General features: G+C 32.6%; 1 protein-coding gene across 1 annotated transcript; it reads right to left on the reverse strand.

Annotated features, from left to right (window-relative positions):
* Nucleotides 1-596: 596 nt before the first annotated feature.
* On the reverse strand, nt 597-13,345 carry LOC134705430 (N-acetylneuraminate lyase-like). The gene is made up of 10 exons (XM_063564160.1): nt 13,289-13,345; nt 12,247-12,308; nt 11,497-11,567; nt 7,340-7,427; nt 7,097-7,151; nt 5,668-5,743; nt 5,214-5,306; nt 4,098-4,234; nt 3,530-3,701; nt 597-797 (listed from the first exon to the last, which is right to left on the reverse strand). The coding sequence occupies exons 1-10, from the start codon at nt 13,295-13,297 to the stop codon at nt 637-639; spliced, it is 924 nt and encodes a 307-aa protein (XP_063420230.1). The 5' UTR covers nt 13,298-13,345; the 3' UTR covers nt 597-636.
* Nucleotides 13,346-15,751: the final 2,406 nt, after the last annotated feature.

Genomic DNA, 15,751 nt, shown 5'->3' on the forward strand with positions numbered 1-15,751 from the left:
ATTCCACACTTAATATTTAATTTTTCCATACATTGCACCGATTTTTTCAAACTACAATAACAGCAGCGAAGAAAATATCTTTCGAAAACAGGAACAACTAATATTTCATAGAAAAAATAATTACACCTTATGTAAGAATCCTGGGTTTTGATTGGTTGATAGCCAGTGTAATTTTTACCAATTCGCTGTTATCAAATGAATATCGTTCATTTTCTAACGCCGCCGAGGTATTTGCCAAAAGGATATGCCTTTTTTACCCTCTCTGTCGTGGTATTTGCCAAAAAAATACTCTATCCGACTGGACGCTTGTAACGTCACGATCATCAATGCGTTTTTGAACATTTACATTCGGTGTAATTTTAAAACAGATATAGCATGTTCTTGAGGGGTATTTGCGAAAAATAACAGTCTTGAGAATGAATTTCCCTCGGCTCGCGAAACTTAACATTCTCTCGACTGGTATTTTTCGCAAATACCCCTCCTTAATATGATATATCTGTTTATAAAACTACCATGACAGTCCACAAAAGTAACTATTTTTCTAATGTTTTTGAACGAATTAACAAGACGTCCTTTTTCAATTGTTTTTTTTTTATATAGTATATATGACATATACAATGTACTATATACTATGATCTATAGCCACTCAAAGAATCCTATAGCCTTAAGTTCGTTTTTGAATTTTTCTTTTTCTTCTTTTGTACATTCTCTCATGGGCGACCTTGGTGGTCCCATCTCTACTCCCGTATATGACATGATTTGTTTTAAAGCAGCAACATTTCCGCCTTGAAGATTGCCTGAAACATTAAATATCAATGTTACATGCTAAGCACAGATTTTCAGAATTCGCTAATATTTTTTGATATTTTTTGAAGAATCAATAAAAGTAGACAAGCAAATGCACAAAAAAGTAGATATCTCTATCTTTTTCATGTGATTTATCATTTTTATTAGAAGTAAAATTAGTGTACGATGTACGTATCATAAAAAAATGAGAGAAAACACACAAGTCCCATGTTGAACACTTTTACATATTGTTTGACACCTGTCTATTATTGAAATAAATATGTTGACCAGTATATGTGTAGGATACTTGTCTAATTGAAGTATACTTCGACCTTTTCATACTCTTTGTAACTTTATATTAAAAAAAAAAAACCCGCAGCATTTAAAGCATTGTCAAACCTTGATGAATACGCCATGATCCTGGTAAGCTTACACAATGTTGAAAACCAGCAGGTTATAAAGGCGACCGGACGCCATTTTTTTGTCTGTGGACAATACCTTTTGGGTCATTCTCACACTATCTTAAAGTTTTCAAAGCTGTATTTAAAAAAAAACCTCTTTGATGAGGTCGTAGGTCAAGTTCACAACGACGAATGATAGACTAATATTTTGTTAAACTTTTGGTCTCCAGTGGATATCTGGGTTTTGTGATCAACCTATTAAAACAAAATTTCAGACCACGCTATGAAGAAAATCTTTATAAATCGATGTCAGTAGATAAAAGGGCAAGGTCATATGGCATATTAAATAGCGCACACGCTGAGATGTCTCTCCTACTTTACTTATTACGAATTTTGTTCACACATTGCACAATTTTTTTTTCAAACTACAATAATTGCTTATAGTATCAGAGAAAAAGACATAATTACAATTTTTTTTTATAACAATGACCTATGAACCTTAAAAATGAGGACAAGATAGATGAACCCTGTCTTACAATATTTATACCTTAAAACCATCCCATTTACCAAATACATTTAATCTATAACTACATGTACTTATAATGTCTGAGATACGGACTTTACTCCTAAACCACATTTTTATCACTTGTCTATGAAATGTGGTCGAGGTAAGATGAACCTGTCGTACGGACATGTATACCTTACAATGTTTCCAAATACCAAATGTAGTTTTCCTATAATACTACTCATAATAAGTAAATATTGCATATGATAAAACACACTTTTTTCAAGCAGTCACTGAAACATGAAAATAATGGCAATAACAATTAATTCTGCAACTTAAGCATTAGACGAGACAAAAACGGATATTAGAAAAGTAGAATATATCGTAATGTATAACTGGCCGTCAACACCGGACTCATATTAAAGACCCCCACCATATATAAGAAACACATATAAACAGGAAGATTTGGACTATTTGCGATTAGAAATAAATCAAATTCATACAATATATTTTAAGTGCTATAGTGACAATTTATTAATCCGTTTATCAAACCTTTAACATTTCTTTGTGTCTAATTAATTCTATTGTTAAACATATGTTTGTCGTGATGGAAATCACTCTGACCATGATAAGTAAATCCGTTCGACACTAATCTTTTTCTATAGTATAAAATTGAGAATGGAAATGGGGAATGTGTCAAAGAGACAACAACCCGACCAAAATAAAAAACAACAGCAGAAGGTCACCAACAGGTCTTCAATGTAGCGAGAAATTCCCGCACCCGGAGGCGTCCTTCAGCTGGCCCCTAAACAAATATATACTAGTTCAGTGATAATGAACGCCATACTAATTTCCAAATTGTACACAAGATACTAATATAAAAGTAATACAAGACTAACAAAGGCCAGAGGCTCCTGACTTGGGACAGGCGCAAAAATGCGGCGGGGTTAAACATGTTTGTGAGATCTCAACCCTCCCCCTATACCTCTAACCAATGTAGAAAAATAAACGCATAACAATAGGCACATTAAAATTCAGTTCAAGAGAAGTCAACTGTTTTTATATATGCTTTTGTATGTTATTTGGTACGCAGTTTAGGTCTTAGGTCTGGTACTGTCCGGACCTTGCTAATAAAGTTTAAAGTATTGGTAGTCCGTCTTTAAATTACTGTAACACGGAAAACTCCCGGTTATTAAAATAAAGGCAACAGTAGTATATCGCTGTTCAAAACTCGTAAATCTATGAACAAAAAACAAAATCGGGGTAACAAACTAAAACTGAGTTGCTGACAATTGACTTCACGGAATACCAAACAATGCATAGGCCAGATAATAGTAGACGGAAAACTAAAAGAACAAAACTGCACAGTGCAGCTACCAACATGATTTTAATAAAAAATAATAGAACGAAAAACGGCAAAAATATTGAAAAGTAGAGTCAAAATATGCTCAGCACACTACTACAGGAAGCTCGAGAATACAAAGACTAGAAGTCTCATGATGAGTAAGTATTTATGATAAATTGCGACGGTGCAACATGTGGAGCAAGATCTGCTTGCCCTTTCGGAGCACCTGAAATCACTCCAAGTTATTTTGTGGGGTTCGTGTTGCTCAGTCTTTAGTTTTCTATGTTGCTTTTTGTGCACTATTTTTTGTTTTATTATTATTATTTTTTAGCATTGCGTTGTTTTCGACTTATGAGTATAAATTTTTCTTGAATATCTTCTGCTTGTCTTTTGCCAGAGGATTTTTTTTTATTGAATTTATAATCTTTAGGTAAATCCTGTATACTTATAATAAGATATATAATCAACAACACTCCTTGCTTATTAACTTACCATATTTATACATAACACGACATAATCTTTGTCCTTTCATTTGTTCTTCTCTGGCCTCTGGCAGGCTCCCTTGTTTTATCAGCGCTATCATTTTATGGTAAATCTTCGGCATAAAATTATACAAACTACCAACCCCACCATGTGCACCCATTGCTAACCCACCGACAAATTGCTAGAAATATATAAGAAATATATATATATAGCACATAAAAAGTTTAATGAAATAATTAAAAGGTAATTTTTTTTTACAAATCAAATAAGTCACTTTTGTTTCTTGTTTTTGGGGTTTTGAATATATTATATACCAGGAAACAAATGCCAATAAAAACCTTACCGCCACGAAGTAGCACAATAGTGCTAAAAGTGGCATTAAACACCACTGAATCAATCAATTAATCAACCTATTCAAGCGCAAATTACAGTCAGCGTTTCTACAATTAGGTGAGTACTGGTATCATGGAAAAAAAAACTAAATTGCTGTCCTTTTTTGTGGCTGGTTCAATATAATTTAAGCAGAGTTGATGATAATGAAATTAATACTGATGATAATGAAGAAACTAAACGTTACCTCATCGCAACCGAACAGAACATTTACACCACTGAAAACCACTCCAATCATATCTGGAAGGTCTTTAGAAGAAAATTTTATTCCTCCAAAGTTTGGTATCTCTTTCTGTGCTCTATATGAAAAATCCTCCATGTTTACTAAAATATGTATATTGAAACGAATATGAGAGAGTACTTGAAAAGCTGTTAAAAAATCCAGTAACTGTGAGCATTCTTTTAATAGATAAAAAAAAATTGAAAACAACACGTTTAATAATTCCTTGCGTCCGAAGCGCTTTTCTGGATTCACCTTCATCAGGAACGCTCAAAGCCAAACATTTGAAATCCGAAGATGTATCAGTATCGAAACCGTTGAAGAACTATATGTCAAAAATACCTAAAATAAATAGCCAAATCATCTAAAGCCAACCCTGCCTGAGGGAGTTGAAACCTTAGTATCTAAATAATTTCAAATTTTATAACCGGACAATTTTAGTAAAGTTTGTTAAATCATGTCAGTATCTGAATACTGACTACTGAGCTGATGATACCCTCGGGGACAGATAGTCCACCAACAGAGGTATCGACCCAGTGATGTAAACAAAATTGAAAACAACACGTAATTCCTTTTGTCTGGAGACAGGTATTGTGAATTCAGCGTTTAATAGCTCAAACTTGCATTTTTTTTTGAATTACAGAAATGCTATGTATGTTTCATTTTTTTCAACTTTGACATAAGAAGTATGATATATATTATAATTTGATAAATTATTATTATTATTTTAATTTAGACCCCCGATCCCCCTTATCTCAATTCAAAGGAATTTAAAACACGTTTTTAGTTACAGCAGATTCCAACGAGTATGAAGCTACAGGTAGATTCTTTGGTTAGCTTCCCTGCTAACTCAACCATGACATGAATATTACCTTAAAATTTGGAGGAGCATAGTACTAATTCATCAACTGCTTGTTTTGCATTGATCTTCGTAATGAATGGCAATCTGATTACAGTTGGTGTTCATACCTATGACATGATTTATTTAGTAAAGGTACGTTTCAGTTTAGAATCCGTAGTTTGCAAAACATAACAAGTGAAGCTTAACACAGAAATAGATATAAATGTAATATTAATACTTACATTCTACTCCCGTCATTATTGGGAGATGGTAATATATAAAAGGCAATTTTGGTGCAGTTTTAGCAATCTCTGCACAGTGATGAACTAGTGCATCTGTAAAATAAAATCTTGAAAACATACGTAGTTTATATTCGATATATGAGTTTGAATGTTACGCTGGTATCTTTTGCCCCTGTTTTAATGCTAAGAATTGTATGATAGTTGTGATAATTGAGATTATTGATACGGATAAATAGAGATGCCCTTAAGACAGCATACCAACGACTTCTAGAAGTACACCTACATGTATAGACAAGTGTATGCACCATTGTCTACATTCTAAATATGTGGATGAACTGAATAACATTCTAAATATGTATAGGTGAATAAAATAAAAGCTGTGAAAAATCAATAGTATCACTAAATTTTCCAACCGACAAACACATTGACAATATTACCGTACAACTATACTTACCGATGTTTGACGGTTTAAAGAATAAAGACGGTAACGATGCCACTGCATCAGCGCCTACATCTTGAGCATGTCTAGCCTAAGAAAACAATGGTTAAAATTCATTGCGAACTAAATGGTGTATGATATAAAAAGCAAACATTTACAGCAGATTTCAATGAGTGTGTAGCCAAACGCAATTAATTTTGGTTAGCTTGCTTGTTAGCCGAACCGTGAAGTCATTGTTATGTTAGGTAAACTATCCTACTTTAAAAATAAACTAGTCCAACAGAAACCCATTCGATCTGTCTGTTGAACTATGCTACTTTGAAGGGTTGTATACCTGACATAATAATGACTTCACGGTACAGCTAACAAGCAAGTTAACCAAAGATATAACCTTTCCCTACACACTCAATGGAATCCGCTGTAAAATACCAAATGGCACTAAATTATCATTTTAAAATGTCATTATAAGGGAGCTACCATTTGATTTTTATGGGGGGGGGGGCTAGGATGAAAAATGTTGTCCTGTCTTTTTTTTTAGCTGTAATCTCTGTCCTGCCTTTTTATTTTTCACTCTATCCGGTCCTGCTTTTTTTTTTTTAGTTTATCCTGACTTTTTTACATAAATTGTCATCCTGACTTTTTTTTTTTGCAAGTGTCTCATCCTGCCTTTTTTTTTTACTCAAAACTCCTGTCCTGCCTATTTTTTTCAAATTTCATCCTAGCCCCCCCATAAAAATCAAATGGTAGCTCCCTAATGATGTTACGGTTCGTTATACATTTAATTCCTACACCTACTTCATTTAATTTGAACTTGAATAGTTGTTTCATTGGTAATCATACCACTTCTCTTTATTTTTATAATACAAAAGAGATTTTATCTATTAGTGCGGGGTTTCAATTGAATGCGATTTTTTGACACTTTTACCTGAATAAACGTATAGAATGTATATACTAACGGTTTCGAATAACGTTAGGTTTAATAAAAGGTAAGTTTACAGCAAATTACCAATGGATTTCTGGTTTGCAAAAGCAGCAATTTCTAATGTTCTGTTATTAAAGGAAATATCTTCAACATTGATAGACATATGATGTTACCGAATGTTTCAGTACTTCAGTCTATACACACAATAAAGACTTAAGTCATGTGCCTTAAAATCAAGTAGAACTAAAACAATAACAAACGTTATCAATATTAGGAAAACTGCTTACACTGACGCTAATTCTGGTGCTGAAATTGATGCCTAAACCGTTCAAAGGTGTCTCGAACTTACAGTGAGGTGTCAGCGTTTTGTTAGTGTCAAGGTACTTTACGACAAAAATATAAAATATAAAAACAAGCTCTAAGTTTTAAAGTTTTTCAAAGTGCATTAACGAGTTTTGTGTTATGAATATATACATAATATCCCTTCTTTAAAAAAAAAAGACTACCACTGAATGGACATACCAATTCTTGACTTTCTTTCACGTTAATGCAGCCAACATGCACGATTATAATCAATCTAGAAAAAAAAATACAACTGTATTTCAAATGAAGCATAAACAAAAATTTGGTTTTATATTAATGTAAGAAGGATGAAATATATTATATGCGTTTCGTTTAATGTGTGTGTTCATACAAATCCTTGATATGAGACGAGTTTACTTAAAATGAAAACAAATGCAGTTTACCTAACTGTCGAATCCGTACCTCTTTTTGGAAACTTTAATCCAATGTTCTACGACTTCTTTTCTTTCTTCTTTTGTTAATGATTTCCCTTCACCTGTAGTTCCATTTACTGCAAAAGATTTCAAAATAGTTATATTCATTGGTTTCATTTGTTTCAACACAAATTGGTTAATGTGATTTCTACTACGAATTACAAATGAATTACCACCTTTTGAACTATTCAGTAAAAGAACACTCAGTCTGTTTATTTCGGTAAACATCTGTATGCACATTAGTTAAATTAGTTAGATATGATAATTGGAAAGGTACAGAAGCATTCCAAGAGCACAAAGATAATGAAAAATGTGGAGTCCTAGATGACGAATTTCATTTCTTGTTGTATTTTGACATTAACATATCATTGCGTTCTAAATTTTTTGCTTATCTAAAAGACTTTATATGTACCAATATTTGGACATCTTGATGCATCTAATAAACTAAAACACATTCTAAACCCCATCCCTGTACTTGTTTTTCATATTAAAGTCTTCATTAAGCATTCTTTAGAACTGAGTGGGTCAGACCCATGGAAGACAAGCTCATGATTATGTTTTATAGATCAATTTATAATTTGAACTCTTAAAATATGTTCTATCATATTGTATTGTATTTTATTGTATTGCATTGTATTTAAATGTATAATAATATTGTTTAAAATTGAGAATGGAAATGGGGAATGTGTCAAAGAGACAACAACCCGAGCAAATAAAAAAACAACAGCAGAAGGTCACCAACAGGTCTTCAATGTAGCGAGAAATTCCCGCACCCGGAGGCGTCCTTCAGCTGGCCCCTAAACAGATATATACTAGTTCAGTGATAATGAACGCCATACTAATTTCCAAATTGTACACAAGAAACTAAATTTAAAATAATACAAGACTAACAAAGGCCAGAGGCCTCTGACTTGGGACAGGCGCAAAATTGCGGCGGGGTTAAACATGTTTATGAGATCTCAACCCTCCCCCTATACCTCTAACCATTGTAGAAAAATAAACGCATAAGAATACGCACATTAAAATTCAAGATAATTCCGAGTCTCATGTCGCAAGATATAACCAAAGAAAATAAACCAAATGACAATTATACATAAATAACAACAGACTACCAGCAGTTAACCGACATGCCAGCTCCAGACTTCAATTAAACTGACTGAAAGATTATGATTTCATCATATGAACATCAGGCACAATCCTTCCCGTTAGGGGTTTAGTATCATACCATCATAACATATATGAGAAGAACATAACCCGTGTCATGCCAAGAACTGTTTTTAGAATAAATGTGTTTAGTTCCGACGCAAAGACCTTATCAGTGACTCAATATTAACGCCAAAATATGCAATCTTTAATGACTTGACAACAGTATCGTAATTATATCCCTTCTTAAGAAGTCTATTCAAAGGTTTTGTAAGTTTCTGAGGTGAAAACTGACACCTTTGTGCTTTATAAAGAATATTTCCATAAACAATTGGATGTGAAATACCTGAACGTATAAGAAGTCTGCATGTTGAGCTATATTTACGAATGATGTCTTTATACCGATGATAAAATTTAGTAAATGTTTTGACTAGTTTGTGATATCGAAAACCCTGGTGTAAAAATTTTTCAGTAATACATAAATTTTTCTCGTTAAAATCTAAAACATTGTTACATACACGAGCGAATCGTACAAGTTGAGATATATAAACACCGTAAGATGGTGACAAGGGAACGTCACGATCTAAAAACGGATAATTATCAATAGAAAATGAAAAATCATCCCTTTTATCATAAAGTTTAGTATTCAGCTTTCCGTTAGTGATATAGATATCAAGATCGAGGAAAGGGCAGTGGTCATTGTTAGTATTAGCTTTATTTAAAATAAGTTCAGCAGGATAAATTTAATTAATATACATACTGAAGTCGTCATTATTGAGAGACAAAATATCATCCAAATATCTTAAAGTATTATTAAATTTGTTTATCAGATGTTGTTTTGATGGGTCTTTGCTTATTTTTGTCATAAATTGTAACTCATAACAATACAAAAAGAGGTCCGCAATAAGTGGTGCACAGTTAGTCCCCATTGGAATTCTGATAATCTGACGATATACGGAATCCCCAAAGCGAACAAAAATGTTATCTAGTAAAAATTCAAGGGCATATATAGTATCAAAGCATGTCCAATTAACATAGTTTTTTTTGTTTATTGCTACTAAAAAATGCCTTAAAAGAGTTTGAACATATATATTCACATTCTGATTTTTTGAATGCCCATTTAATCAGGTGTGTGAATTTTTTCTTAATGAGAATGTGAGGCAATGTGGTATACAGGGTAGAAAAATCAAAACTTTGAACAGATTCAAAATCACCAATATAAGCATGCAATTTATCAAGTACTTCCAACGAGTTCTTGGCACTCCAAAAGTAATTTATTCCACTATTTTCGAAGCCTTATTTGAACAATTTATTATAAGGTTTTTAATTGTACCAAGTGTGCTGGTAAGAAGAATATACAATTTAGTAGTTGAACAATGGCTTGAAGACGAAATAAATCTATATTTCTAAGGGGTTTTGTGTAGTTTCGGAAGCCAATACATAGTTCGGACTTTCATTGTATTTGGCTCTGCTTGTAAAGCGGTGGCTAAAAGTTTATGTTTGTTACAGATTTCGTTTTTTTAAAATGGAGTCAGTTGGAATGTTGGTGAATTGGTGATTTCCTTTTTTAGAACCTCAATGTAAAATTTACGTCAAACAATAATAATATTATTAGCAGCTTTATCGGCCGGGACAAAAACAAATTCCTTGGCTAGTTCTTTTAGTTTATGTTTGATACGAGAAATAGGTTTATTGTGGTTATTGTTAATAGTAAAATGTTCTTAAAAATGTTGAATACGTATATCAACTATCTTCATTACTGAGTTAAAAAAAGAGTCCAAAGATTTTTCCCGTTTTATCCATTTCATACAGTAAGTATGGAGTGAGTCGTGGATGATATTACGACACTCATTCCAATTAATAATTGACGGGGGACGATATTTAGGTCCTTTACTGAGGAATGATTTTAACTCTCGGTCTTGAACGATGTTAAGATCTCCTGTTATAGCATGGGAAATGGGTCCATAAATATATTCGGAATTACTGCAATTACATGAAGTAGGTGTATTTTCACTGATATTAACATCTTTACACAATTGACTATAATTAAACATAAATTTCCGGGTAGATTTCTTGTAAATATAACAAATAAGAGGTAGCTCAGTATTGTCAAAATATCCAGGAGTTTGTTCTTTAACAGAATGGTCGTTAAATATACCGGCAATATTTACAAAATCAAAGCCTTTATTGACATACTTAATTTTAATAAAATGTTTTTTATGATCTTCAGTTGTTTGTATTGCTTGACCCTTATGGGTGTAATTTTGCAAAAAAAAGATATATATATACTAACAAAAGTAAGGGGTATGCGTCATATCTTGATCTTAACCTTCATATTGACATATATAGCGACTTCAAACTATAATCTATGCATAATACAAACGTGATTTAAAAGTAAAATCAATCGTAAATTTGCCATTTCTCACCAATAACACACTTCGGTAATTGATACTGGTGACGGCTATTTATTATCCGAAATAATTATCCGTTTTAAACTTTTTGATTAAGATATTTTTTCTGTGTTATTTATACCGGTAACATTCTTTTCAATTCTTTGTCCTGAAATACATTACTTTCTAACAGAAGTTCATATTGGTAAAGTTTCAGGGTTCGCTAATGTATTTGACTGAATGTTTACAAAGTTTGTGATGTCTCAAGGTTAATTATTATTCAAGTTCAAACCTGTTATTTTTATAGATGCTTTTATCAAAGTAATTTATAGGAGAAACACTACAGGTGTCACTTGTGAAAGGATTTGCGTACCCTTTGAGAGTACCTGCGATCCGCCCCTTTTTTGCGGGATTTGTGTTGTTCAGTTTTCTGTATAATTGTGTTACTGTTGTATGTCTTTTGGTTATTTTTTGTTTGTGTACCATGGCGTTGTCCTCGACTAATGAGTTCATATATCCCTTTAGTATCCTCTGTGTATCTGTTATCACAAAAATGGTATCGTTTATGTTATTACTAATGATTAAATCTATTGCATTAAAAAATTGTTCTCACCGTAAATCTCTGTAATATTGTTGTTTATTAGATATTCACAGTATGGTTCAATCTGTGAAAAATTTATGTCACTGCAAAATAAAAAAAACCCAACAGTAATCAATTTTGTATCTGTAATTCATTTGAAAAAAAACCCAGGTCATCTGTAAGAAATAAAACACAAACTTGGAAATTTATCGCTTTGCTTTAAAACAAATGAGCATTTTAGTAAATGTTTAACTATAAGCATAAACATTTTGTACAGTTTACACGTTTTTTTTTAAATTAGTCACGGTATGTTGATACTTTTGATTGATCTTTACTGTCACCAAATAATGCTTTAGGAAAGTTCGGTAACCTCGAAATGTCTTTCTGGTTTGGTCTGCGCCAAGCATCGTGTTGAGATATCTTTGTCGTATACAAAAATAGCTTTTTACATGATTTCCTATATAAGAGAGAGAGAAAACAATCAAGACATCCTTTTGGCTATATTTGAGGCGTCACTGTGACTTTGAGAAGAACAATCTGATTAAAATTTAAGAAGGACAGCAATAGAAGCGCTGTTCCTTTACTTTTTTTATTATTTTGCTATGAACACGTACATGTATTTACTGATTTTGTAACATTATGTTGACGAGAGAATGTGTATCGAAACTTTTCTTTGTTTGGTCTTTTTATTTTCTGTTACATTGTTGTCTTAGTTATCTTTTACAGTAATACGCACTAAACGATGCATCCATTGTTTATTTATAAGTTACATTTCGAACTCACCCATTTTCTTTCATCGGAGTAAAGACAGCAGGGACAAGGCCTTCCAACCAAATTTTCTTTTCCTGAAAATATAGATACATTTATTTTATTTCATATGTGCATGACAGTTAAATTACAATTGATCATTCCAAAAACTAATGTTCACAAGGTAAAGTGCTGAAAAGTTACTTTTCTTCAAAATTATATTGATTTCAAGCTTGCCAAATTGAGCTGAAATAGCATATACATATTCACGGTCTATGAGGTCAATATCAAATTTATTGTCCCCGAGACACTAACCTTTTCTACGCGAAGCGTGTACTGTTTACACATGGTAAAGTTTTATAAAATTTCTCTGTTGAAATGTCTTCAATTTGGTTTCATTGTTGTTTCCTCCAGTATACCCAGTTGATGGTGTCATATTTCTCTCATTGTCATTGTGATTTCAAAACCAAACACCAATCACTCATCTGTCACTGTTATGCTAGAATTATGTTTTCTGGTATGTGCGTCCGTTCGTCCGTCCATCTGTCCCGCTTCAGGTTTAAAATTTTGGTCGAGGTAGTTATTGATGAAGTGGAAATCGAATCAACTTGAAACTTAGTACACATGTTCCCTATGATATGATCTTTCTAATTTCAATGCCAAATTAAGGATATTGAACAAAGAAAATGATAGTGCGGACAAGGCATTCATGTACTATGGACACATTCTTGTTTTTGTTGGTTTCATACTTATCCTAGATTATTGCACACAGTTCTAATAATGGGCTCGTTAATACGATATCTTTTTTAGCTACCAAACGTACAAACTCTAGTCTATTTGTTCTACAATTTTAACTTATTATTAACTGTTAACCTCAGCAGCTCCGCATTGCAACACATCACTATAGACGTCGTATATTTGAAGAGGGAGGTGAATATAAAAATACAACTTCAAAGTCAAATAAAAGATGAATAATATCACGTGTTGAATTCTTATGCATTACAATTGACTAGTTTCATTTATCTTAATTCAATAATTCAAATTCGTTGTTTTTCTTTTGTATGAAAATTCAACTTACTATTGACATGTTGATGACCTGTACACTAATAGTGTATATCTATTATCGCGATTAGAGTATATCTATTATGATGAACTTTCTGTATTCATATCTAACATATTATCGTGTTTATATGACGTAACACTACATATCTAGCTGTTTGATCTAAAATAATTATACCGCAGGAAAAAAACACTCACTTTTTGCTCATTGTTTAAGGCTATACGGTGGACTGTAGTTGTTGGTTTATATGTCATATGGCCTCTTGTGGAGAGTTGTCTCATTGGAAGTCAAACCACATGGTCTTATTTTTATAGTTTCAAAATAGAAACATTTGAACAGATTGTGAAATACAAATCTCACCTTACCATTTTATTACATATCTATTCCTTTTTTGAAAGCATATTGAAGTTGTTACTTTTAATTTTACTAGAAGACACCCGCGAAATCGCGGGCGTTCAGAGCGTGGTTGTATGTATGTTAAGTGTTGAAAGATGAGTTTTTGTAAAAACAAAACATAATGAAAGGAATCAAAAGTCATAGGTATCTGGGGACAGGACAATTGTCCTTCTACCCTCCTCCTTGTTTTCTCCAAAATTCCCATTTTTTTTGTTTTCTATTCAGGAAAGGTATCAAAAGTCATAGGTACCTGGGGACAGGGCAATATTTTTCCACCCCTCCTTTTTTTTCTATATTTTCCCATTTTTTAGTTTTCTATTAATTTCAATATGAACATAAATTTAGAATATTATGAACAATGGGAGTGTGTTTGCTTTTTACTATCAATTCTCAGTTTACTAATAAATCCACGGTGGTGATTGCTATATTATATAGACCCTCTGTATTAAATATACTTGGTGACCCGATGAATTTTTGTAAAAAAAAATATGCTTGGAGATTTCAGAAAAGGTATCAAAAGTTTTATGTAGTTTGGTACAGGACACTTGTTTTTCAAGCCCTGTCCTCCTTTCTTCCCCAAAAGTTCCCATTTTTTCTATCAATTTCAATAATGTTAGCGTTTACATCTGTATATTATGAACATTCATTAATAAAAAAATGTGTATTTGCATTTTAATATCGATCCACTGCGGTCATTGACATGTTACATAGACCCTCTCTATTTAATGAACTCTGTGACCGTCGTGGATAGTAAACTTGATAGCAGATAGCAAAATACACTGTATTCATGTATCAAAGTTTACAGAAAAACGCAATCCGGATATCTATTCTGACTTTGAATTACAATGTATGTCCAATGACAGAACAATATCCGGACGTCTTTTTTTTTTCGTTTTTCTCTCAAAATAGTCCGAACGATCGTTGAAGTCAAATAATGAGGAAAGCACCAAATTTTGCATGATGGTACATTTTAGTGTACTGATCAATATAAGCTATGGACCCACACTCAAAATTCAACATGGCGGCTTATTTCAAGATGGCCGCCATACATTCTAAACTATTTTCCAGTATTGCACAAACCACGGTGGATTTGATGATGGAAGCACAAAATTCAACATATTTGAATGATTTGGTGTAATTAGCAATAATTTGTTTTGATCTATCTCTGAAATTCAAAATGACGGTTAATTTCAAAATGGCCGCCATGAAGAAATGCAAATAATCATTATTGAGAATTGACCTGAATTTAATCATTTCATTAAAGTATAATGTCATTTAGTCTTTGTTCCAGTTCTGTCCTTTTGATTTTCCCTGGCTTGTCATTTCGTATACAAATTAGTACCTTTCATAAAAAGGTCCAGTAGTAGCTTTCACTAAAAGCTGCAATATTTTTTGTCTTAGGGCACACATAAAATCTTTGATTTAAGATTTATCTGCTGATATTATTCATTGCCTATCTTATTTCTTGGTTTGCCATATTTTGCAATTTGAGATACATGTATTATACTGTGATTTGAGAATTGTATAACCACGGATCAGTGAAATGACAATAATTGAAGACAAGAAGGACAAGAATATTGTAATGGCAGAAACTAAATCACGTTGGGATATGGAGAACCAAAGCTGAAGACACTTTAGTAGAGGACAACTCAGAAATTACTTTTCAAAAATTGTAGATAGGTAATATAATGCTCAAAGAACAGCTGAGATTAACCACAATATAAAACAGAGCGAAGCGCGAATTGATAAAATATGTTTTGGTCTCATAACGATGCAAGCTGAACAGAAAAAGGCAATATAAGTATTAATAATCAACATTTGGGAGCAACATATTAGCAACTTCAGCAGTCTGAACACAGGATAGATCACAAGGCTAGTGGTAAGCGCTGGGCGGAATTGACGATCAGACCAATGGTAAATGCAATGCTGTGGTGAGACGGATGGACGAGCGAAATAAAACATCCTGCAATGAACAAATGATCTAATCCAAAATTTGACCATAGCCAGTACAACGCAAGTATAACAAAATTTCAAAAGAAACTCTCTGCCTTGTGTCTTTCCCCAATTAGTTTACATGAACCATCA

This window comes from Mytilus trossulus, chromosome 2, assembly GCF_036588685.1.
Source record: "Mytilus trossulus isolate FHL-02 chromosome 2, PNRI_Mtr1.1.1.hap1, whole genome shotgun sequence".
Lineage (NCBI taxonomy): Eukaryota > Metazoa > Mollusca > Bivalvia > Mytilida > Mytilidae > Mytilus > Mytilus trossulus.

What these genes read in the sequence shown, in the direction of transcription:
- LOC134705430 (XM_063564160.1), bottom strand. An exon ending in CAATATTACAGAGATTTACG is followed by an intron (nt 7,428 to 11,496) that starts GTGAGAACAATT and finishes AATCTTTTGCAG; the next exon opens with TAAATGGAACTACAGGTGAA. An exon ending in TTCTGTTCGGTTGCGATGAG is followed by an intron (nt 3,702 to 4,097) that starts GTAACGTTTAGT and finishes ATATATTTCTAG; the next exon opens with CAATTTGTCGGTGGGTTAGC.